The 24,982-nt window shown below is 43.7% G+C and overlaps 5 protein-coding genes across 6 annotated transcripts; 2 read left to right on the top strand and 3 right to left on the bottom strand.

Annotated features, from left to right (window-relative positions):
- Positions 1–62: 62 nt before the first annotated feature.
- Positions 63–3,745, bottom strand: LOC306928514 (histone H3.2-like). Of its 2 annotated transcripts, none has more exons than XM_079508698.1 (2): positions 3,634–3,745; positions 63–1,037 (listed from the first exon to the last, which is right to left on the bottom strand). In XM_079508698.1, the coding sequence occupies exon 2, from the start codon at positions 1,027–1,029 to the stop codon at positions 619–621; it is 411 nt and encodes a 136-aa protein (XP_079364824.1). In that variant the 5' UTR covers positions 1,030–1,037; positions 3,634–3,745; the 3' UTR covers positions 63–618. The 2 variants fall into 2 exon arrangements, with proteins under 2 accessions (XP_079364824.1, XP_079364823.1); XM_079508697.1 differs by having other exon boundaries at positions 3,638–3,745.
- Positions 3,746–4,072: 327 nt separating this feature from the next.
- Positions 4,073–4,626, top strand: LOC306926337 (histone H2A-like). Its single transcript, XM_079505601.1, has one exon. The coding sequence runs from the start codon at positions 4,093–4,095 to the stop codon at positions 4,474–4,476; it is 384 nt and encodes a 127-aa protein (XP_079361727.1). The 5' UTR covers positions 4,073–4,092; the 3' UTR covers positions 4,477–4,626.
- Positions 4,627–5,310: 684 nt separating this feature from the next.
- On the bottom strand, positions 5,311–5,707 carry LOC306921444 (histone H2B-like; the record flags this gene model as incomplete). Its single annotated transcript, XM_079498578.1, has 1 exon — positions 5,311–5,707. Exon 1 carries the CDS (start codon positions 5,698–5,700, stop codon positions 5,311–5,313), a length of 390 nt encoding a protein of 129 aa, XP_079354704.1. The 5' UTR covers positions 5,701–5,707.
- Positions 5,708–15,311: 9,604 nt separating this feature from the next.
- LOC306930184 (histone H1-like) lies at positions 15,312–15,914 on the bottom strand (the record flags this gene model as incomplete). The annotated part of the gene is made up of 1 exon (XM_079511010.1): positions 15,312–15,914. One exon carries the CDS (start codon positions 15,912–15,914, stop codon positions 15,312–15,314), a length of 603 nt encoding a protein of 200 aa, XP_079367136.1.
- A 2,213-nt stretch (positions 15,915–18,127) lies between these two features.
- LOC306927213 (E3 ubiquitin-protein ligase TRIM35-like) lies at positions 18,128–19,567 on the top strand (the record flags this gene model as incomplete). The annotated part of the gene is made up of 1 exon (XM_079506910.1): positions 18,128–19,567. The coding sequence occupies one exon, from the start codon at positions 18,128–18,130 to the stop codon at positions 19,565–19,567; it is 1,440 nt and encodes a 479-aa protein (XP_079363036.1).
- Positions 19,568–24,982: the final 5,415 nt, after the last annotated feature.

The raw sequence follows: 24,982 nt of genomic DNA, 5'->3' as shown, positions 1-24,982 counted from the left end.
AGTATTTGTATTGTGTTGTTTTATTGTGGTATTGATTGAATGAACACTGAAAATTACTGTGCACATGTGTTAGCCAAATTGAAAATAAATGCACTTAAATAAATGCATTTAACACAACTTTGAACATTCCCCCAAAAACACTAGAAACATGCTCAACCCCCACCTCAACTTTGAAAAGCCAACACTGATAAAAATGTTCATTATATTTATGCTAAAACTCTCTAAACTTGATTAGTACAGAAGTGTCTCATTCCAGGAATATGAATGAATAACTGCTGGTTTTGGTGTGAACAGTGAAGCATCCTGTTGAGTTAAACACAATGGAACAATGCCTCCCCTCCCCCACAGGGTGGAGCTGAATTATTCACGCACTATTAACGGTCTCTACATGTAGAACTACATGATCAATTTACAGCATATAAGGAAGATACTGCAACACATTGCAAACTTTTGAACGGAACACACTACCAAATGCAATCATTTCACTCGTTTTTGGCTTATTGTGAAGTCAGTTTAAAGTACATAAGTAGTCAATATCAAAGGATAATAGCTCTTTAAATAACACATTTGGTGGCTCTTAAAAGAGCCGTTTTGGGGTTGTGACAGTGACAGATGAGTTTAAGCACGTTCTCCGCGGATACGACGGGCCAGCTGGATGTCTTTGGGCATAATGGTCACCCTCTTTGCGTGGATGGCGCACAGGTTGGTGTCTTCAAACAGTCCGACCAGATAAGCCTCGGCCGACTCCTGGAGAGCCATGACGGCGGAGCTCTGGAAGCGCAGGTCAGTCTTGAAGTCCTGGGCGATCTCCCTCACCAGGCGCTGGAAGGGCAGCTTGCGGATCAGCAGCTCGGTGGATTTCTGGTAACGACGGATCTCCCTCAGAGCCACTGTACCGGGACGGTAACGGTGAGGCTTCTTCACTCCGCCGGTCGCCGGCGCGCTCTTACGAGCTGCCTTGGTGGCGAGCTGCTTCCTGGGCGCTTTGCCGCCGGTGGACTTACGAGCTGTCTGCTTGGTTCTTGCCATGGTCTCTTCTAAAGAAGTTGAGAATAGAATAGCTAAGCAGAGCAAACTGGTGCCTTTTATTAGCGCCTCGGAGACGCCGTCGTCCTCTGATTGGTCAGTGGTCAGGAACCTCCTTGTTTGGGGAGGTACCATGAATCACTGGCACCGATTGGAGGGGAACTCTTACACACGTCCTTCTGACTGGGACTGCTGTAATAGCTGTTACATACTAGTATATAGTTTCCTTTCCCACTACAAACCGAAAAAAAAGAAAATACAATAGAACCCACCACTGCTCCATCTAAATCACGAAGACACTCACATTGGCTGCAATTTATTTTTAAATGTATTTTGTATAATTATTCACAGTATCTGAAACAATTCCCAGTCCCATACACACCACCCTATAATTTAAGGCACACTGACCATCCTTACTTTACAGTCCCCACAAGGATAAAAAAGGAAAGTGGACTGGAATGACATACCAAGTCCACTTAGATCAATCACTTCCTTCAATGTATTTAAATAATCAATCTTCATACACCTTCTAACACGTACTGTGCTCATGTTTCTAATTAATGTACTCTTCTTGGCAGTTGTCTGTCTTTCTATAACAAGCATGTATATATGTTTATATGCATGTAACATCATATTTGTACCCTGCTTGTTTGATGCTGCCGTTTATTATCACATGTGCATTCTGGTACTGCATGTTTGTATTTATTGTGCAATGGGTATATTTTCTCCATATGAACTTTGCTATTTAGGGTTGAAACAGTGGGGCGGGAGCAGCTATCTTTGGGAGAGCTTTTGTTTTGTTTCATCCTGTCTGTATGTATGGTTGTACTGTTGTATTGTTTTGTCCTGTATGTATGGTTGTACTGTTGTATTGTTTTGTGAACTGTATTGTACTATGTATCTGTGTTGAGGACCCCCTCTAAAATGAGATGAGACACCTCAAGGGGCTCATCCTTTCAATAAAGGTATATAATTGCTCTTGTATGACCTGGTGAAAATAACATTTTCTACAAGATAAATAAGGGGACAGGACATCTCTTGTCTTAATACACAATTACCACTCATATTCACAACATAATATGGTCAAACTTTGGACACATAGGCCTCACTCACATGTAAGACACATTCAAGACACACTTGTGTTCTGTGTGTTATGGCCGCCTCAATGAATTGCCAATGGGAGTCACATGGTCTCATGAGGCTTCATACACACATAAAGAACAAATGTTCTGTTCTCTGCCTGTGTTTCATGGCCACCCTAGTGCTTTTCCAATGGAATTGATTGATTGATTGATTGATTGATTGATTGATTGATTGATTGATTGAAATATTTATTAACAGTTTGCTGAATTGCAGTACATTTCAAGCACAAACTCAAGCATTACACTTGTTTACAAGAGGGTCCACCTTGTTCAATTCATCAAAAGTCACGTGGTTTGACCAAACACTTGTTTGATTGGGGGGAAGGGTGCAATCAAACACAAGTGTTTGGTCAAACCACGTGACTTCCATTGGAAAAGCATCAGGTGGCCATGAAACACAGTTAGAGCACATAACATTCGTTCTTTGGCTTCACTCACACTGTCACAACAGAATGTTGTATAGCTGATGCATGGGACTTGTTGACTGATGCAAGATCGCAATTAATTTCCAATGGGAGTCACATGGTTTGACACAACATTTTTGTTGTATTTGGGGGAGGGGGGCAGTCGAAACACAGCCGAAAGCTGTTCAAAAATTTTTTTGTGTCAAACCATGTGACTTCCATTGGAAATGCATTGGGGCGGCCATGACACTTACCCTTGGTTTGTGTCATGACCGTCCCAATGCATTTCCAATGGAATGCATCAGCTAAACAACAATCTGTTGTGACCATGTCAGTGAAGCCTAAGGCCTGACTCACACCTTTAAAACATTGATGCATGCTTGTTGTATGCATGTTTCAAGTATCATGGCTGCCCCAATGCATTTCCAATGGAAGTCACATGGTTTGATACAACATTTTGGACTACAAGCTGTTGTATGGCTTTGGGCTGTGTTTCGACTGCCCCCCTCCCCCTCATACAACAAGAATGTTGTGTCAAACCATGTGACTCCCATTGGAAATGCATGATGTATCACACCCTTTGTAAACAACAAGCATACATCAATCTGCACCCCTAAGTGTGTAACACAACCTTGTTGCATGGCTGTCTTCTTCCCTCCCCCCCATGCAACAAGGTTGTGTCTTCCAACCATGTGACTCCCATTGGAAATGCATTGAGGCAGCCATGACACACAGAACACAAGTGTGTCTTGAGTGTCAGACACAAGTGTCAGGTGTGAGTGAGGCCTAGTGCTTTTGCTGCACAGAAGTGATGATTGTGGGCCCTATTGTACACAAGTAAACAAGTGTAATGAGTTATGGTGTTGTCCACTCACAATTAACAGTTTTTGCATTGAGTTGTACTTGAAATGTACTGTAATTATGCAAACTGTTAATACATCAATCAAAACTAAAATGTGCCATGCACTTGAATATTATCTGCAGGCACTGAAATCCATGCAATGTGACAATAAATGTAGGGGAAATGTAGATATGTAAATAAAATGGCTTATAATGCTTACTTACAAGAAGATAGTCAGTTTAGGCAGTCAGTCAGCTGATGCTTCTTAATCGTATTTACATGCGGTGCTTGGTTCTTCACATTTCTCTCTCTGTAAAGCAGTTGTACTGACATGTAACTTGTAGCAAAAAGGGAGTAAACTGCTGCATTTTATCTCACTAGTAGCTCTCTGAGGGGCAGCAGTGCAGAACACAGTTTTCTGTGTTGTTGAAGATGTGTGGTCAAGAACCTCCCTCTTTGGGAGGAGTCAGAGTTTAAACTGGGAGGAACCGATCACACCACTAGCGGTGATTGGTGGGAAACTCATACACACTCAGCCCGCGCTCTCATCCGTCTCTATGATTGGTGGGTCGCACAACCCCACACAGAGTTGACTAAGCTGAACATATAAAAGATCTCGCACGCCTCTGTTCCATCACATTTCTTCGAACTATTATTATTCTACAAATAAACCTACAAAATGAGTGGACGAGGGAAAACCGGAGGAAAGGCCAGAGCGAAGGCTAAGACCCGCTCATCCCGTGCCGGGCTCCAGTTCCCCGTGGGTCGTGTACACAGGCTGCTGCGTAAAGGCAACTATGCCCAGAGAGTCGGTGCCGGCGCCCCGGTCTATCTGGCGGCTGTCCTCGAGTATCTGACCGCTGAGATCCTGGAGTTGGCTGGAAACGCTGCCCGTGACAACAAGAAGAGTCGTATCATCCCCCGTCACCTCCAGCTGGCCGTCCGCAACGACGAGGAGCTCAACAAACTGCTGGGTGGAGTGACCATCGCTCAGGGCGGTGTGCTGCCCAACATCCAGGCTGTTCTGCTGCCCAAGAAGACCGAGAAAACCGCCAAGAAATAAACCTGCTTCATTTCGACTGAACAAACCCCCACAAAGGCTCTTTTAAGAGCCACCCACTGTTTCTATATTCGAGTCATTTCCAATGCCCTTAACGCACATTTCATATAAGTTTATCAATTATGCTAATAACTTCCCCTAGTATTATATGTAAATAAGTAGTAGTGAAATGAGCTTATATTACACTTTAGTGTTTTCTATTGTCCATCTAAACATTGTGTTTAGAATTATACATTTTTCAGAATAGTAATAGGCAGTTCCATGGCTAGTTTTAGCATTGTTATTCAGATTAGTGTCAGACGAGTTGGTTTAGCTGACGGGCTCTGAAATGGCCATTTGCTTGAACCCGCGATATAAGAAAATAGAAGAATACATGTTTTTTAATCATGCTTGCAGCTGTTATGACACCCACATTGCCCCATGATAAACCTTTTAATAGTCTTATTCTATCATGTGTATGGAGTGATACATTTGCTCTTATTGATATGTATTTTTAACTTGTGGATCATGTGATCATTTCACATGATTGCTAGTGTACTGGAGCAAATATGAAATCTACATTTTGACAAGCTTCTTTAAAGTTCATAAAAATGTTGAACACCATTTACAGAAATCATTATTTTGTTGCTTATGAATTAATGCATAGTACTTCATTAAAAAAGTGACATGCCTACTATTAGCATTGTTATTCAGATTAGCGTCAGACGACTGACCTGGACAAAACTGGTTTAGCTGGATCTGAAAAGGCAGTTTGCTTATAATATGTGGATAAACTCTTTGTTGGAGAACATGGGTGGTCCTTAAAAGGACCGTTGTGTTTAGAGCAGACAGAACAGTTTACTTGGAGCTGGTGTACTTGGTCACAGCCTTGGTGCCTTCAGACACGGCGTGCTTGGCCAGCTCACCGGGGAGAAGCAGGCGGACGGCGGTCTGAATCTCCCTGGATGAGATGGTGCGGCGCTTGTTGTAGTTAGCCAGTTTGGAGGCTTCACCGGCGATGCGCTCAAAGATGTCGTTGACGAAGGAGTTCATGATGCCCATGGCCTTGGAAGAGACACCGGTGTCAGGGTGGACCTGCTTCAGGACCTTGTATATGTAGATGGCGTAGCTCTCCTTCCTGGACTTTCTGCGCTTCTTGCCGCCCTTCGCAGCGGTCTTGGTGACGGCTTTCTTGGAACCCTTCTTGGGCGCTGGCTTTGCTACCGCTGGCTTTGCTACTTCAGGCATAGTTCTTTCTGAGTGTACTCAATAGTGGAAGTGAAATGTAGTCAGCGTTGCACCAGTATTTATAGCAAACATATGCAAATGAAGTGTGTGAGCGACTCCCTGCACGTGATTGGCTTCTTCTGCCACTGCTTATGTGACTGAACCACAGAGGGAGGAGACTCGCACTGTCTTTGTTTCTTTCTGTCTTTTGCATAATGTTGCCCGCCTAATCTATTGTTCCGCTCAAATATAGCCTTGGATATTCTTTGTACTGTGGATATTTTGTAAAATTGTGGAAATTCAATGAAATAATTTGAAATGGCTGCTTATGACTTTTATTCTGCATAATGTTCTCCCGCCCGCCTGCTCTATTGTCCCGCTAAAATATATACTAGGGTAGGGTATGTATGTGACATTAATTGGGTTGGGTAATATATTCAAATCTAACTCATGTTGCTATGATTAGGTGATGTAAAACAAACTGTCAAAAATACATTTTCTTCAGTCGATAGTTTTTAAAACAAATATTGAATAAAAAAATAAAAAAAAACGTTAAACCTGTATTTGATTTTGATGTATTTATTAGATCCCCATTAGCTTACTGAGACACAGCAGCTATTCTTCCTGGGGTCTTAAACATTATTACATACATTTACAACATTCATCCAACACAACACAACACAACTCATGATCCGTCTACTAGATTTGATAGTTTATTCCAATTCCTCCACAGTAAAATTAAATCTTCAATGATAATAAAGTAAATATACATTATGGGATATATAGCCCATATGCATCTCCAGTTCACATCTCTATCTTCATAAACAAAAAAACAAAACAGGTAAAGGGTTCCATGCCACCATTGCTCTGTAATGGACTGTTCTAACATTAGTTCTACATGAAGGCAGTAAAATAATGTGTATCTGAGAATGATAAATTATTGCTGGGGTTTTAGTTGTGATGTTTTTCTCTGAACACAGTAATAAATAAGCAAACTTACTTTTTACACTTAACACACTAGATCATTGTACTTAGTCTTGTTCGACTTGGGCATTTAGTCCGGCGGCTTAGTGAAAGGATAGTGCAATTGCGGATAAAAGCGTAATTTTTTGCATGATGGTTCGTTAGGGTCAGTTATTGAATTTTAGCCTAGGAGCCCTTGTCAAATATCTATTTTAAATATCAAATTGCAAGACATTATTATCAATGCAATATGTGAAATATGTGAAAATCCGCCTAGTATTTTTCAGACTATATACATCATAAAATGATCAGATTATTTCCAAATGTGATAAAGTTGACTTATTTTGACATTATTAAAGTCACAGAACATGAAATATCATCAATAACACCTTTATTGCAATGAAGAATACATACAAATGAACTATAACTCGACCGGCCATCGGACGGTCTCGCGCCACACCATCCAGGTGGCCAGTTGTCCGGGTGGCCACTTGTGCAGGGTGCCCACTTGTTCAGTCAGACTACATTTTGGGTGCGGTACTGAACCATACTGTAGCGTACTGTACTGTGCCATACTGTACCGTACTGTACAATACTGTACTGTACCAGACTGCACTGTACTGTACTGTACTGTACTGTACTGTACTGTACTGTACTGTACTGTACTGTACTGTACTGTACTGCAATGTACCATACTGTATGTTACTGTACCATACTGTACTGTACTGTACTGCAATGTACCATACTGTATGTTACTGTACCATACTGTACTGTACTGTACTGCAATGTACCATACTGTATGTTACTGTACCATACTGTACTGTACTGTACTGCAATGTACCATACTGTATGTTACTGTACCATACTGTACTGTACTGCAATGTACCATACTGTATGTTACTGTACCATACTGTACTGTACTGTACTGCAATGTACCATACTGTATGTTACTGTACCATACTGTACTGTACTGTACTGCAATGTACCATACTGTATGTTACTGTACCATACTGTATGTTACTGTACCGTACTGTACCATACTGTATGTTACTGTACCGTACTGTACCAGACTGTACGTTACCGTACCATACTGTACTGTACCATACCGTGCTGCTGTGTGTGCGTGTGCGTGTGTGTGTGTGTGCAGTGAAAAGGGGAGGGGTCGGTGAATGTGGAAATTGTGATATAATTTGCGTCACAGCAAAATGTTGCACAATAACAGTATGGCACACAAAAGCAATATTTGTACAATACATATGACAGGTGAGCGGAGGCAATGTAGTGCAGATGGATTCCTGTGGCATGTAGAATTTGTTTGTGCTTCTTCTGTCGTATATGTCCTTAGACCTTCAGCTCCATTGCAGCAAGCCAGTCCAGTGTGTCATTGTCTAGGTCAATTAAGCCTTGATCACTATTTGGTGGCCGGTATGTGGGGCAGCTGGTCAGCACGTGTTCCACAGTCTGTAATGGATCCCCACATTCTCAGTGGGCACTGTCTGTGAGTCCCCACTTCTGCATGGATGCACCAAAGCGTCCCACACCCGTCCTCAGGCGGTTGAGGGTTGTCCACTCCCTGCGGGGGAGGCGCTGGCCAGGAACATCTGTGAGATCCTCGATGTAGTAGTGAAGCCTGGAAGGATCTGCTGCCTTCCACTGGTCCCTCCATCTTGCCTTCACCCAGGAAGCCTTGGAGGTGTCGGCTGGTGTTGTGCCGAGCAGTTCCTGGGCCTGTGTGGCAAAGGGCCGCCGGGACTTGAGATGCGTACGCTGTGGTGTCTCCGTGACGACCTTGTGGAGGAGGTGAGATTTGCTCAACTGTGCCTTCCGAGTGAGGGCCAGTGTGGCTGCTTCTCGCCTGACCTCTGCTGGGGCGATTCCAGGCTGAGGCACAGTATTCAGCGGCAGGGAAAACTAGGGCCTCGGTGGAGATGCGCAGTGTCTTTGTGGTGACTCCCCACGTGGTGCCAGCTAGATGCTGTATCAGTGCGGCACGGGCTTTCCCTTAACACTGTCCAGGTGTTGTTTAAAGGACAGTGTTCTGTCGAGCTTCACTCCATGTATGTCGGTGAGGACTGGGACTGTAGCCGGGCACCGTCGACCATGATGTTGATTTGGCGAGTTGCTTCCCTTTTGTAGAGGTGGAACATTGTTGCTACAGTCTTCTCAACACTGAGCTTGAGGCGGCAGTCCTTCAGGTATGAAGAAAGGGTGTTCATGTCCTCCGAGAGGCCTTCCCCTATACTGCTTCCCAGGATGGCTTGCTGAGCAGAATTGCCAAGTTTCCTAGGAGAAGCCGGGCGGATAAATATATTGGTTTGCTCCCCCTTTCCATTATAGTACAAGGATATGCATCATAGTGTGAAACATGTTATAGAGCTGTGCTTTCTGCCTAGCTGTCACAATTGCATTTGCAAAGTGGGGAACAGTCCAAATTTGTATTACTGCATTTTCAGGTACTACACTACAGTCACCTTTACAGGTGCATCTGATCAGCTCTCTGCAAGCTCTGGAAACCTCTGGAATGGTCAGCCAAACTGGCACCCATGACCCTTCTTCTTTAACCCACCCATAGTTCTGTGGAGAAGGAATCACTTGGTGGCTTCGTGTGCTGGTGGCCCAGATGCCCGCTTGGTAGACTGCAATAGCCTAGGCCCTAGGGGAACCCAAATCTCGAGCCCTGCCTATGTTTCACGCATATTCCGGTTGTGACACAACATATGCCTTAATAGCCGGGGAGCCAGTCACCCAAAATTTGAGAGGACCTGTGATGTCATAACATACTTTTTATTTGTGTTTTTATTCTATTCATTTGGTCAGAGCAGACCTCTCATTCTGTGTTCCTTAATGACCAAGTTAATAGAAAAAACACAAATAAAAAGTATGTCATGACATCACAGGTTCATCTCTATTCCCGCTCCCCGGCTATTAATGGAAAGGGTAAGAAGTCAGCTTGGCGGACCTGGCAAGCCTATGATGCTGCGACAGAAACATTCGTCAATCTGGCAAAGCATCCCTTCCAGCAACTAGATGTTGACTGCCAGCACTTCCGGGAGCTTGAAAGACTGACAGTAATTTTGTACGACAAATCCAGTCCTTCAACAAAAAAAGAAAATAACTCTTCTGTGAACAAAATCGAACGATAGAGAAATTACCTCCCACCCAGGGTGCACTCACATGTGAAACGGGCAGTCTACCAAGCAGGCATCTGGGCCACCAGCACACAAAGCCATCAAATGATTCCTTCTCCACAAAACTATGGGCCAAGGAAGAAGGGTCATGGGTGCTAGTTTACTGACCATTCCAAAGGTTTCCAGAGCTTGCAGAGAGCTGATCAGATGCACCTGTAAAGGTGATGTATACCTGCCAATGCAGCAATGCAAATTTGGACTGTTCCCCACTTTGCAAATGCAATTGTGACAGCTAGGCAGAATGCGCACAGCTCTATAACATGTTTCGCACTATGATGCATATTCATTTGTATTCTTCATTGCAATAAAGGTGTTATTGATGATATTTCATGTTCTGTGACTTGTATATGTCAAAATAAGTCAACTTTATCACATTTGGAAGTAATCTGATCATTTTATGATGTATATAGTCGGAAAAATACTAGGCGGATTTTCACATATTTCATTGATATTGATAGTCTTGCAATTTGATATTTAAAATAGATATTTGACAAGGGCTCCTAGGCTAAAATCCTTTAGCATGACATAAAGAAGCCTCATACAAAATTTGGCGCTTTTATCCGCAAGTGCACTATTCTCCTAAAAAAGTGCACTAAGCCGCTGGACTAATTGAAGCACTATACGAGATGCTTTGTTTTGGGCCACCTGTAATCTGGTCAACTTTCTTTCGTATTGGTACAAAAGGAATACTCTGTAGAGAAAATGTGGGCGGCTCTTAAAAGAGCCTTTGGGTGGTTGGTAGATCATGTCAGCATTATTAACCTCCGAATCCGTACAGAGTGCGTCCCTGTCTCTTCAGAGCATAGACAACATCCATGGCGGTGACGGTCTTTCTCTTGGCGTGCTCGGTGTAGGTGACGGCGTCACGGATCACGTTCTCCAGGAACACCTTGAGGACACCGCGGGTCTCCTCGTAGATCAGACCGGAGATACGCTTCACTCCGCCACGGCGAGCCAGACGGCGGATAGCGGGCTTGGTGATTCCCTGGATGTTATCACGAAGCACCTTGCGATGGCGCTTGGCGCCTCCTTTTCCAAGACCCTTTCCTCCCTTGCATTTTAAAGTATTTTATTGAATTTCCACAAGTTACACGTTATCACAGTACATAAAGACTTGGAATTACATATAAAAAAGCAGGCTGCTTGTCATCATATAAATACATATCATATCAAAATTATATACATGTCATCAAAACAAACATTTCGTATACACATAATGTAGCAAGCACTACATTACAAAGGGTGCATTACCTGGACTGTTTTAAAGTGACTACAGTGCTAAAGCGGGCCAGTTTAAGTGCGTGTGCAGTCTCTTCAAGTCCATGTTTTTTCTCCTTTTAAGCTCAGTTCTAATTTGCTTAAAAACAGTGTTTGCATCAATTATGATATTGTCCGTTGACATTTTACACCGAGTCTTCCAAATCTTAAACACAGTTACACAAATGCAAACCCGAAATAAATCATAATTCTCTTTTCCGCAGTTAAAAATGCCGTATAGAATGTTTCTGTGACATGGCACCCTCACGCCTATATCGTGCATCTTGCTCCAGACTGCCTTCGACCTATTGCAGTCTATGAGCAAGTGCCAAATGGTCTCTAAATCATCACAATCTGGCATGGGGCATTCTGTCGTTTTCACAAAACAACTCCATTTAACTACTGCTCTAGCTGGGAGTCTACCATTGGCAGTTAGCCACATAACGTCCTGCATGTTCCCAGTGACGAGGCCGCTGTTAAAATTATTTACCAGGTTTTTACTTTCTTCAAAAGAGCAGTGTTTAAAATGTACCATACCTCCATATATCTTATTACTTATTAAATTATATATTATTTTATTTGATTGGGTTCCCCAGTTAATATTTAAATTGCTATATTTCGTGGTGAAGTCCCCATATGCCAATTTATAATATGGCAGTGACAATCTGCCCCTGCCCCTCTGTTTTCTCCATGTTTGGGGGTCTCCTACCCAGGCTGCTCCACACAGAATGCCCCTAGCCACATTTTTACAGAATGCAATCATTATTTTGCTGCCGACGTCCATTGCGCCTAGTCCTCCCTCTTTGACACTTTTAAACATGAGGACTCTTTTGGTAACCTCCCGGTTGTTACCCCAAATTAAACGTACACACATCCTATTTATTCGTGTTATGCACTTCTCAGGTGGCGGAAAAATGGTGGCCAGGAACAATAACTTTGATAAAATAAATGTTTTTACAATCCCTATTCTTGACTTATAAGTTGTGTCCCTAACTTTCCATTTTTCTACTTCGGCCTGTATTTCAGTTTCTTTTCTGTCCCAATTATTTTTAGCACAGTCCCTATTACCAAAGAAAATGCCAAGTATTTTCATTTCATCTTTCACCTCCATGAGCAGGGCCGGCCTTTGATCCTCCTCTCCTATCCAAATACATTCTGTTTTGGTCTCATTTAGTTTGGCCCCCGCAGCCTGCTCATAGAGGTGAAAGTGTTCTCTAACAAAGTCAAGTTCTCTCTGGGATTTTATAAAGGCAGTTACATCGTCCGCGTAGGCGGACACCTTGGCTGCCGTTCTATTAAGCCGAACACCTTGGATTCGGTTATCATTTTTTATTTTATTTAATAATGGGCTGATGGCAAGAACGTAGAGCGCTGCGCTCAGTGGACAGCCCTGTTTCACCCCTTTCTGTATGTCAATATAATTAGACGTCCTTCCATTTACTTTAACCGCCACCTGAGATTTTGCATACAACATTTTAAATTAATCATTTTTATAAATACCTGTGGAAACCCATATTTATCCAAAACACTCCATAAATATTCTCTATTTACAAAATCAAAAGCTCTCTTTTGGTCAAAACCAACAATAAAAAAGCCAGGCTTATGACGTGCGTGTATCATCTCTCTGATCTTATTGAGGTTATCCCACATCACTCGTCCTTTAATGGCGCATGTTTGTTCTTTTTCAATTATTTCGTTTAATACTGTATTTAGTCTCATCATTATGATTTTGGCGAGGATCTTATATTCTATATTAGTTAGTGTGATCTGTCTCCAATTATTTAATTCTTTTTCATCACCTTTTTTAAAGATCAGAGAGATGGTACCTTGATAAAACCCGTCATGCATGGATCTTTTTGAACACCCGTCATTAAAAGCAGAGGCCAAAATATCGGCAAGTTCATTAGCAAAACATTGATAGAATTCGGAGGGTAGGCCATCCGGGCCGGGAGACTTCCCTCGGTTTAACAAAGAAATTGCTTTTTTAACTTCCTCGCTGGTGAAGTCACCCAGGAGTGTGTCAAAGTGCACTCCATCTATTTTTTTCACCTCTGATAAAAAGGCCTCTGCATCCAATGAAGTACCATCCCCACAATACATTTCTTTAAAATGCTCTACAATCAGTGCCATAATTCCATTATCATCATTTACAATTTGACCATGTTTATTTGTCAGTGCATTAATACAGTTAAACTCTTGTCTCTCTTTATATTTCTCTATAACCTTATGTATATTTGCTGGTTCATCCATATCAAAGCCTGCTTGTACTTTAGCTGCATTAAAAAAAACGTTATTAAAAATCATCAAAGTGCTATTAATGTCGTCTAATTTCTTTTCATCTTGTTCTGTTAATGGCCTACCTTTACATTTGAGTTCAACATATAGTTGCATTAATTTGTTATACTCTTTATTTCGTTCTATATTTAAGTATTTACATTTTAAAATGAGTTGCCTTTTTAGGCATCTCTTCATCTCTTCCCATAATTCAACATTTGTTTCAGTAAAAACTCTTAAATCCTTCACTCTATTTATCTCATGTCTAATACTCTGTATTAATTCTGGGTTTTTTAAGCAATTGATGTTCAGTTTCCAATTATTTACTCTAGGACTGTCGTGAAAACTAATAGTAGCTCTCACTGCCAGGTGGTCGGAATTAACCCAAGCCTCCGTTTTATATGTATTTACATTAATGTCTTTTGACACATAGATTCTGTCTATCCGCGTCTTGACCCTTGCGTCAAAACGTGTATAGCCAGTTGCATCCGGGTACAACACCCTAAAGGTGTCTTTCATTTCCAGACATTCACAGGTTTCCTTCAATACTTTACTTGCTCTATCATATAGGCCTACGTTACTACGGGTGGTTGAAATTCTATCTTTAAGATCTGTTATAGTATTAAAATCACCGGCCAGAATTATACATTGCCCTCCACACAAGACTTCTCTCAGCTTATTAAAAAGCTGTATCTTGTCAGTGCGATGCGGGGTTGTATACACATTAATAAGCCGCATTTTCTGTTTTCGTACAATACAGTCTAAGACAAGAAGTCGGCCTGGTATTAATTCTCGTTTCTTTTGAATAGTTACATTTTTTGTGTTAAACAAAATACCCACTCCATCTACGTGGTCACCACCAATTGAAAATTCAGACCACCCGTGGGACAAGTACTCTCTGACAGTATTGACATCAGCCAGTGTCTTTAGCCGCAATTCTTGTATAAAAATAATATCAGCTCTAATATTCTTCATTACATTAAGTTTCTCTTGTCTAGTGCTTGCTTGCTGTATTCCCCTGACATTGATTGTAGCAATATTAAAATGCATTGGTAAAATGCATGATGGTGAGTAGTAGGCCTACATAAAAGTGAAAGTGTTGCCTCGACCTGACATATTGAGTAGTAATGTAGTTGCAGATAGAAAATGGAATGACTTGAGAGCTCAGAGCCTTGCCTTTTTATGTGTGTTCTGAGGACGTAAGGGAGGACAGGTGCAGAGAGAGCTGCGTGGGCGTTGCCAATGTGCCCGCCCTCCGCCCACACACATACTCCTCCCCCTTGGAGACATCACCCATTTGTTTTTACATGAATTGCTATTCAACTCTATAATCATATAATTGCTGTTAATTTGTGTCAATATCTTTGCCACTCCAATATTGCCTTCCCTGTTTATATTGGTTTTATTCCTTGGCATTATTATATTTTTTTCCTCTCCCTAATAAAGTTGATTTTACATGTTGCTTCTTCTTGTCCCTCATGTGTAAAGTGTATTTGGGTACTCACTACTCAGAAAAGCGCTACATACGTTTGAAATATTATTAAATATTAAATATTGTCATGCAAGAGACTGATACAATAATTTATATGTAAACATTTGTAAAAACCCTTGGAAAGCATAAATAATAACATTCCATGACTTCATGACTTATTTTCCCATGCTGCAGTCTCGATAATGTAGGCCTTTATGATTTGGAACTATGTTCACTATTCAATGCTGATTTGAACCAACCTGATTTATGGTGTAGCACAATTAGGACATATTAGGTGAGAAATAACAGATTACAAGTGGCCTTATATAATAATTGCGTGGTTTGACTTCTAATACAAAGGCATAAACTGCATGGTAATGGTAGTAATCACCATTATAGTGAGGATAGGATACTCTTATAAAACAATGTGGTTGGCTCTTAAAAGAGCCTTTTGTGGGTATAAAGATGGAACAGACTGTTTACTTCTTCTTGGGAGCTGCCTTCTTTGCTGCCTTGGGTTTGGCAACCTTCTTGGCTGGAGCTTTCTTGGCTGCTGCGGGCTTCTTAGCCACTTTCTTGGGGCTCTTGGTGGCCTTCTTCGGGCTTTTAGCTACCACTTTCTTCGCGGCAGGCTTCTTGGCTTTCTTGGGCGATTTCTTGGCGGCTGCGGGCTTCTTTGCTACCGCCTTCTTGGGCTTCTTAGCCGCTGCGGGTTTCTTGGCTGCAGCAGGCTTCTTTGCTTTGACTGCTTTCTTAACAACAGGCTTCTTCACCTTCACCGCTTCTGCCTTGTTAATCTTGAAAGAGCCAGACGCGCCGGTTCCTTTGAGCTGGACCAGGGTGCCTTTAGTGACCAGGCTCTTGACGGCGGTCTTCACGCGGGCCTTGTTCTTGTCCACATCGTAGCCACCGGCAGCCAGAGCCTTCTTGACCGCAGCCAGAGACACACCGCTCCGCTCCTTGGAGGCGGACACGGCCTCGACGACCAGCTCAGCGACGCTGGGGCCGGTCTTCTTGGTTCGGGGAGCTGCCTTCTTCTTGGCGGCCTTGGCCGGAGCTGGTGCTGGAGCGACTTCTGCCATTATTCTCTCGGATAGTAGGTTGCTGTTCCTCCTCTAAAGTAAACTCTCACAGAATGATGCTGAACGCACTGAAGGGGCTGGACTTAAACACCACATGAGAACCATGTAGACTCAACACACACAGCAGCTCTACTGTAGCTATCTTAATGTGACACTTTTGTGTTTTCTCCTCGATTAAAACAACATATAACTATCTACTGGGTATATTATTTAATGCGACAAAGAGCTGACCAGTTAACACACATGCTCCTTTTTGACATTAATACATCTGAGATGAAAACGGCACTCTAGTTTTTAAGTTATATGCTAAAAACATGACCCTTCCACGGTCCGACACCAGTGTTTCCTGTCATTTGTCTTTTAAAACATTTTAAACTACGATAAATTAACAATGATACTCAAACTCATCTTAGCAGACATTCCTGGCGACGCAATAACATAAACTATACTTTTGTTTTGTCTTCCGTTTTTCTATAAACACAAGGTTTTCTGACACAAGTAAACACACTCCAGTTGACAACAGCATGGTGGAGTTGATACCACATTCCAATGACAGAGGTTGTAACACTTGGTCCATTTGTGGTCAAAAACGTACTGTGATCAAAATGCAGAAAACAACACGACATGCTTGCATTGCATCTTCAATCAACTGTGGTACCGGTATCTGTATTTGGTTATGGCACACATACACTTTCACTGATACACTCCTTCCAATGCTTCCATGCATTACCACTGACAATAATGTGATGATGTAGGCATGATGTTGTATATTGGCATGGATTATTTTCCTAAACTGGTGTGTACAGTAGACTATACTTTTGTATTATTAATACAAAACAATTTGTTGTTTGTAGTGTCACATTACAGACAACATGAAGATTGTAATGTCTTTTATGTCTTCCACATCACTGTAGTGACTTTAGGCCTCTCAGCAGCAGGTAGGAAACGGGTCGCCGATCTACTCACAGACGCGAATGTATAACGTGTGTGAGATATATGAGAGAGAGAGAGTCAGAGAGAGGGAGAGAATAGTTATATATCCATAATATAGCGCGAGGGAGAGAGAGTCACACTCTGGCGGCAGTGAGATGAATGCGCCGGTGAAATGTTAGTCCATTATTTATTTTATCCCCTTTATTCTGACCTTGTTTATGGTGAGAAGCCTACTTTTTGTATTTCACACAACAGTAGACTACTCAAGTAGGCTTAATAAATCCCATTTTGGCGAACTGAAAGAGCTCTAGCACCGTGCACTCAAACAACAACTTTATAAAATGATACACTTGATGCAGATCTAATATGTAGTAGGGCTTGTAGGCCATCACAATCACAATGGCGCCGGTAGGCGTGACAGCCTACCGTGACGTCAGCCTTGCATCTCCTATTGGTAGAATAAAACTGTTGCCAAAATGTTTATAGATATTTCAACCCATCTCTATACCCTCAAAATATATTTTTAAAGAAAAGAAGTGAATTCACTAATTTGGTCTAAAATAAATAAAAGTAAAGAGGACATTGTTGCAATATCTGGATGAAGGACCATCTCCCTAATATGGAGATTTATTTTAATCCAAGTCAATTTACAATTTAGGCATTTAGCAGACACCCTTAAATAGATAACCATATCTTACGGTATACTTGTGTGTGTGTGTGTGTGTGTGTGTGTGTGTGTGTGTGTGTGTGTGTGTGTGTGTGTGTGTGTGTGTGTGTGTGTGTGTGTGTGTGTGTGTGTGTGTGTGTGTGTGTGTGTGTGTGTGTGTGTGAGCGAGCGCGTGTGTGCGTGCGTGCGTGAGCGTAACAACATGCATTTGCATGCAACACCTCTGTGGTGTCAAAGCCCCGCCCCTTGCCGGACTCGTCAGAGAGAATAAAAGCATCACCTTCAGACCAACAACCCACAAGCTTCCAGTTCCAGTGAGGTAGGAGGACGCCTGTCTCTTTCCATACAGCCAGGAGGGAACGCTACACTGACCCAGACCTCTGGAACTATCTGTCTCTCTCCATACACAGCTACAGCCAGGAGGGAACGCTACACTGACCCACACCTCTGGAACTATCTGTCTCTCTCCATACACAGCTACAGCCAGGAGGGAACGCTACACTGACCCAGACCTCTGGAACTATCTGCTGAAGAACCAGGACAGGAGTATTACCACCGTCGACTGGCTGACATCTTGTCTTGAGCAGTGTTTGTGGCTTCACTCAGAGACACCATGTCTTCGAGGTTTTCTTTCTCAGAAGAGGACTTTGTCTGCCCCGTGTGCCGTGACATCTTCGAACATCCCGTTCTCCTGTCGTGCAGCCACAGCTTCTGCAAAGAATGTCTGCGGAAATGGTGGAGAGAGAAGGAGATAAATGAATGTCCAGTTTGTAAGGAGACACACTATATGGGTCCACCCTGTAAGAACCTGGCCCTGAAGAACCTGTGTGACACCATCCTACAGAAGAAAGGTCGGAGAGCTCCAAAACGCCAGAGAACTTCACCAGAGGATCTCTGCAGTCTGCTGCACACTGAGGATCACAATATGTTCTGTATGGAATGCCATCAGCTAGTGTGTCTTGCGTGTCTTCCACCAGACGAACACACAAACCACAGATTCAGTTCCGTGGAAGCAGCTGCACAGGACCTCAAGCATGAGATCGAGACACCACTGAGGTCTTTACAGGATCAACTGATGGTCTTCAACACACATAAAGCACTCTGTGTCAAAACAGCAGCATACATTCGGGCCCAAACCGCGATGGCAACGCGTCAGATTAAGGCGGATTTCAGAATGCTCCACGAGTTTCTACGAGTGGACGAGATGGAAAGGCTCAATGCACTGACAGAAGAAGAGCAGGCGAAGAGTCAGATGATGGGGGAGGAGATTGCGCGTCTGAACAGAGAGATAGCAACCCTTTCGCTCACAATCGGAGCCGTAGAGGAGGAGCTGAGCGCTGAGAGCATCTCATTCCTACAGAACTACAAGACCACAGTGGAAAGAGCGCAGTTCACACGGCAGGAGCCACAGTGGATCCCCGGGTCGATGCTGGACCTGGCAAAGCACCTCGGCAACCTGACCTTCAGCGTGTGGGACAAGATGAAGGACACGGTCAGCTACCATCCAGTCATCCTGAACCCCAACACTGCCCATACGACACATAAGGTGTCTATCGATATGACCAGTGTGAGTTGTGTGCAGGAGCTTCTAAACATGACCGATGAAGAGGACATCGACGAGCGCCTCTACGTCAAGGGCTCCGAGGGCTTCGACTCCGGGACTCACAGCTGGGACGTTGAGGTCGGTGAAAACACGGCTTGGAAAGTGGGCGTCTTGGTAGACGAAACGAATCTACCGACGAATCTGCATAGGAATTCTGAGCTTTGGTACGTGGAGTTGGAGGACGGTAAATACAGAGCCTTCTGCGCGCCGTTCCAAACGTTTCACCCGTGCACCGTTCTCACACTGCCGCAGGAACCCTGGAGGATCAGAGTGGAGCTGGACTGGGACAGAGGAACGCTGTCGTTCTCTGATCCCGAGACCAACACACACATTTACACCTTCACACACACCTTCACCAAGATGCTCCATCCGTTCATTTACAACGCCGACACTGTCCCTCTGACACTGTTGCCAGGGAAGGCCAGGGAAGGCCAGGGAAGGTCAGTGTAACATGCTGGAACTTTGACACGCTGAGAGAAAGGGGAATATTACTGTATGATAATCATGCTGAGTCTTTAGGGGAATATTACTGTATGATAATCATGCGGTCCGGGACAACATGACCTGTAAAGAAACACTGGTCAACCAACATGTCCATACAATGATGATAATGATGCAATGTTTGTTATGATGACCATATGTTTGTTTTTTTGTAAGAAAAAAAATAAAACTGACTTTTGATTTGATTTGGCTACGTATCTACTTGTACTCTACTTCTATAGTGTAATATAGAATCACAGACAGTAGCATTTTGCTGCCTGGGTTTAGTTTCAGTTTATTTATTTTTGGCCAGAGGCCATGTTGAACTTTGTTCATGTGTCATGCTAATTCCTGAGGTGCAACTAACCGGGTGGGGCGTGGTGCCGTGCATTTCCATCCTGCATTGTTCCTGTTCCTGAATTAACTCAACTCCCTGCTGGGACATACAGTGCATATTCATAGTCCTGGAATGAGCCACTTCTGTTGAATCTGTACAAAGATCTGCATCATTCATCCATTGTCTCTTGGTGTGAATCTAATCAGCATGTCTATCAGAGGCTTCTCTCAAAGTCTAGGTTGTGGGTTGAGGGAGTCTCCATCATCTGGAGAAAAGAAAGTACTGTACATATTTTATGTATTGTCCAGTGAACATTTACATGTTTCCCCCTCCACAATTTGTCTTCCATGTAAAACACAAGATGCTGTGTGTGTACAGACAGACAGACAGACAGACAGACAGACAGACAGACAGACAGACAGACAGACAGACAGACAATTTATGATTGAGGTCGGAGACAATACAGACTGGCATGTGGGCGTGTCTGAAATGTTCTGCAAGGACACAGAAGACATGCCACTTTTATCTTGGAATATAGAGTTAGCCGACGGTGCATGCAGTGCAGGCTGTGCTGTGCGCCAGGGCCAGGACCAGGGCCAGGGCCAGGGCTATAGGGCCAGGACCAGGACCAGGGCCAGGGCTATAGGGCCAGGGCTATAGGGTCAGGGCCAGGGCTATAGGGCCAGGACCAGGGCCAGGACCAGGGCCAGGGCCAGGGCCAGGACCAGGACCAGGACCAGGACCAGGACCAGGGCCAGGACCAGGGCCAGGGCCAGGACCAGGACCAGGACCAGGGCCAGGGCCAGGACCAGGGCCAGGGTCAGACTCTCACATTGCTCTCTCTTTGAGGCAGAAACCTCGAAGATCAGAGTGGAGCTGGACTGGGACAGAGGAACGCTGTCGTTCTCTGACCCTGATACCAACACACACATACACACCTTCTCTGACCCCGATACCAACACACACATACACACCTTCTCTGACCCCGATACCAACACACACATACACACCTTCTCTGACCCTGATACCAACACACACATACACACCTTCTCTGACCCCGATACCAACACACACATACACAACTTCTCTGACCCTGATACCAACACACACATACACACCTTCTCTGACCCCGATACCAACACACACATACACAACTTCTCTGACCCCGATACCAACACACACATACACACCTTCTCTGACCCCGATACCAACACACACATACACACCTTCTCTGACCCCGATACCAACACACACATACACACCTTCTCTGACCCCGATACCAACACACACATACACACCTTCTCTGACCCCGATACCAACACACACATACACACCTTCTCTGACCCCGATACCAACACACACATACACACCTTCTCTGACCCCGATACCAACACACACATACACACCTTCTCTGACCCCGATACCAACACACACATACACACCTTCTCTGACCCCGATACCAACACACACATACACACCTTCTCTGACCCCGATACCAACACACACATACACACCTTCTCTGACCCCGATACCAACACACACATACACACCTTCTCTGACCCCGATACCAACACACACATACACACCTTCTCTGACCCCGATACCAACACACACATACACACCTTCTCTGACCCTGATACCAACACACACATACACACCTTCTCTGACCCCGATACCAACACACACATACACACCTTCTCTGACCCCGATACCAACACACACATACACACCTTCTCTGACCCCGATACCAACACACACATACACACCTTCTCTGACCCCGATACCAACACACACATACACACCTTCTCTGACCCCGATACCAACACACACATACACACCTTCTCTGACCCCGATACCAACACACACATACACACCTTCTCTGACCCCGATACCAACACACACATACACACCTTCTCTGACCCCGATACCAACACACACATACACACCTTCTCTGACCCCGATACCAACACACACATACACACCTTCTCTGACCCCGATACCAACACACACATACACACCTTCTCTGACCCCGATACCAACACACACATACACACCTTCTCTGACCCCGATACCAACACACACATACACACCTTCTCTGACCCCGATACCAACACACACATACACACCTTCTCTGACCCCGATACCAACACACACATACACACCTTCTCTGACCCCGATACCAACACACACATACACACCTTCTCTGACCCCGATACCAACACACACATACACACCTTCTCTGACCCCGATACCAACACACACATACACACCTTCTCTGACCCCGATACCAACACACACATACACACCTTCTCTGACCCCGATACCAACACACACATACACACCTTCTCTGACCCCGATACCAACACACACATACACACCTTCTCTGACCCCGATACCAACACACACATACACACCTTCTCTGACCCCGATACCAACACACACATACACACCTTCTCTGACCCCGATACCAACACACACATACACACCTTCTCTGACCCCGATACCAACACACACATACACACCTTCTCTGACCCCGATACCAACACACACATACACACCTTCTCTGACCCCGATACCAACACACACATACACACCTTCTCTGACCCCGATACCAACACACACATACACACCTTCTCTGACCCCGATACCAACACACACATACACACCTTCTCTGACCCCGATACCAACACACACATACACACCTTCTCTGACCCCGATACCAACACACACATACACACCTTCTCTGACCCCGATACCAACACACACATACACACCTTCTCTGACCCCGATACCAACACACACATACACACCTTCTCTGACCCCGATACCAACACACACATACACACCTTCTCTGACCCCGATACCAACACACACATACACACCTTCTCTGACCCTGATACCAACACACACATACACACCTTCTCTGACCCCGATACCAACACACACATACACACCTTCTCTGACCCCGATACCAACACACACATACACACCTTCTCTGACCCCGATACCAACACACACATACACACCTTCTCTGACCCCGATACCAACACACACATACACACCTTCTCTGACCCCGATACCAACACACACATACACACCTTCTCTGACCCCGATACCAACACACACATACACACCTTCTCTGACCCCGATACCAACACACACATACACACCTTCTCTGACCCCGATACCAACACACACATACACACCTTCTCTGACCCCGATACCAACACACACATACACACCTTCTCTGACCCCGATACCAACACACACATACACACCTTCTCTGACCCCGATACCAACACACACATACACACCTTCTCTGACCCCGATACCAACACACACATACACACCTTCTCTGACCCCGATACCAACACACACATACACACCTTCTCTGACCCTGATACCAACACACACATACACACCTTCTCTGACCCCGATACCAACACACACATACACACCTTCTCTGACCCCGATACCAACACACACATACACACCTTCTCTGACCCCGATACCAACACACACATACACACCTTCTCTGACCCCGATACCAACACACACATACACACCTTCTCTGACCCCGATACCAACACACACATACACACCTTCTCTGACCCCGATACCAACACACACATACACACCTTCTCTGACCCCGATACCAACACACACATACACACCTTCACACACACTTTCACCTATCGTTCCAACCGTCCACCAGTTTGATGGTCTTCCTCTGACCATAGTACCACGGAAGGTCAGTATATCACTGTGGAGCGTCCTGATGACCATTAGGATGAAGGATGGTTGGACAAACAATCCCATTTGTTTATAGGGTATTTGACACTTTTTTCTCAAAATAAAACATACTTTTGATTTGGCTACTTTATCTACTTCTATAGCTTCCTCGTCAAATCTAGAATCACGGTAGCATTTTGCTAACCTCGTAACAGTAACTATACATTTATGTAACCTACTGTATATATTTATTTTCCCTTTTTACCTCCTATGATGATTTATTGTTGACTATATAGTTGTGTATATTCGTACGTCTCTAAATGTTTTGATGAATTGAAAATGGTGGGCCCTATTGTAAACAAGAGTAATGCTTCATGGTGTCGTCCACTCACTGTTAACAGTTTTTGTATTGAGTTGTACTTGAAATGTACTGTAATTCTGCAAACTGTTAATAAATCAATCAATCAATCAATCAAAAAACAATATCACTGTAGCCCTAGCCTAGACCATCATGCATGCATATCAATTTGTTCAAATTGTTCTAGTGAACCATTTATTATATTATTTTGTATGTAAAAAAAAAAAGCAATTCTGATTAAAGTAGAGCTATGTAAAGAAAACTGTACATGATGGAATTAATGATGTTTAATTCAAATAAATGTCTTGAAATTAAATTACAAAAAATCATTTTATTTTACTATGCATGATAACTCTGTTAGTGTTATGGGTGTATATAATCATTAGGACCATGGACACCCATAACTCTGTTAGTGTTATGGGTGTATATAATCATTAGGGGCATAGACACCCATAACTCTGTTAGTGTTATGGGTGTATATAATCATTAGGACCACCATGGACACCCATAACTCTGTTAGTGTTATGGGTGTATATAATCATTAGGGCCATATGGACACCCATAACTCTGTTAGTGTTATGGGTGTATATAATCATTAGGGTCATGGACACCCATAACTCTGTTAGTGTTATGGGTGTATATAATCATTAGGACCATGGACACCCATAACTCTGTTAGTGTTATGGGTGTATATAATCATTAGGGTCATGGACACCCATAACTCTGTTAGTGTTATGGGTGTATATAATCATTAGGACCATGGACACCCATAACTCTGTTAGTGTTATGGGTGTATATAATCATTAGGACCATAGACACCCATAACTCTGTTAGTGTTATGGGTGTATATAATCATTAGGACCATATGGACACCCATAACACTAACAGAGTTATCATTCAGCTGGGGACCCTGTGGAACCCCTTCAAGGATTCCCGGAGCCCACTGTGGGAACCAGCG

Source organism: Electrona antarctica, assembly GCF_951216825.1.
Source record: "Electrona antarctica genome assembly, chromosome: 1".
NCBI lineage: Eukaryota > Metazoa > Chordata > Actinopteri > Myctophiformes > Myctophidae > Electrona > Electrona antarctica.
This window is presented reverse-complemented; position numbering and strand designations above follow the sequence as displayed.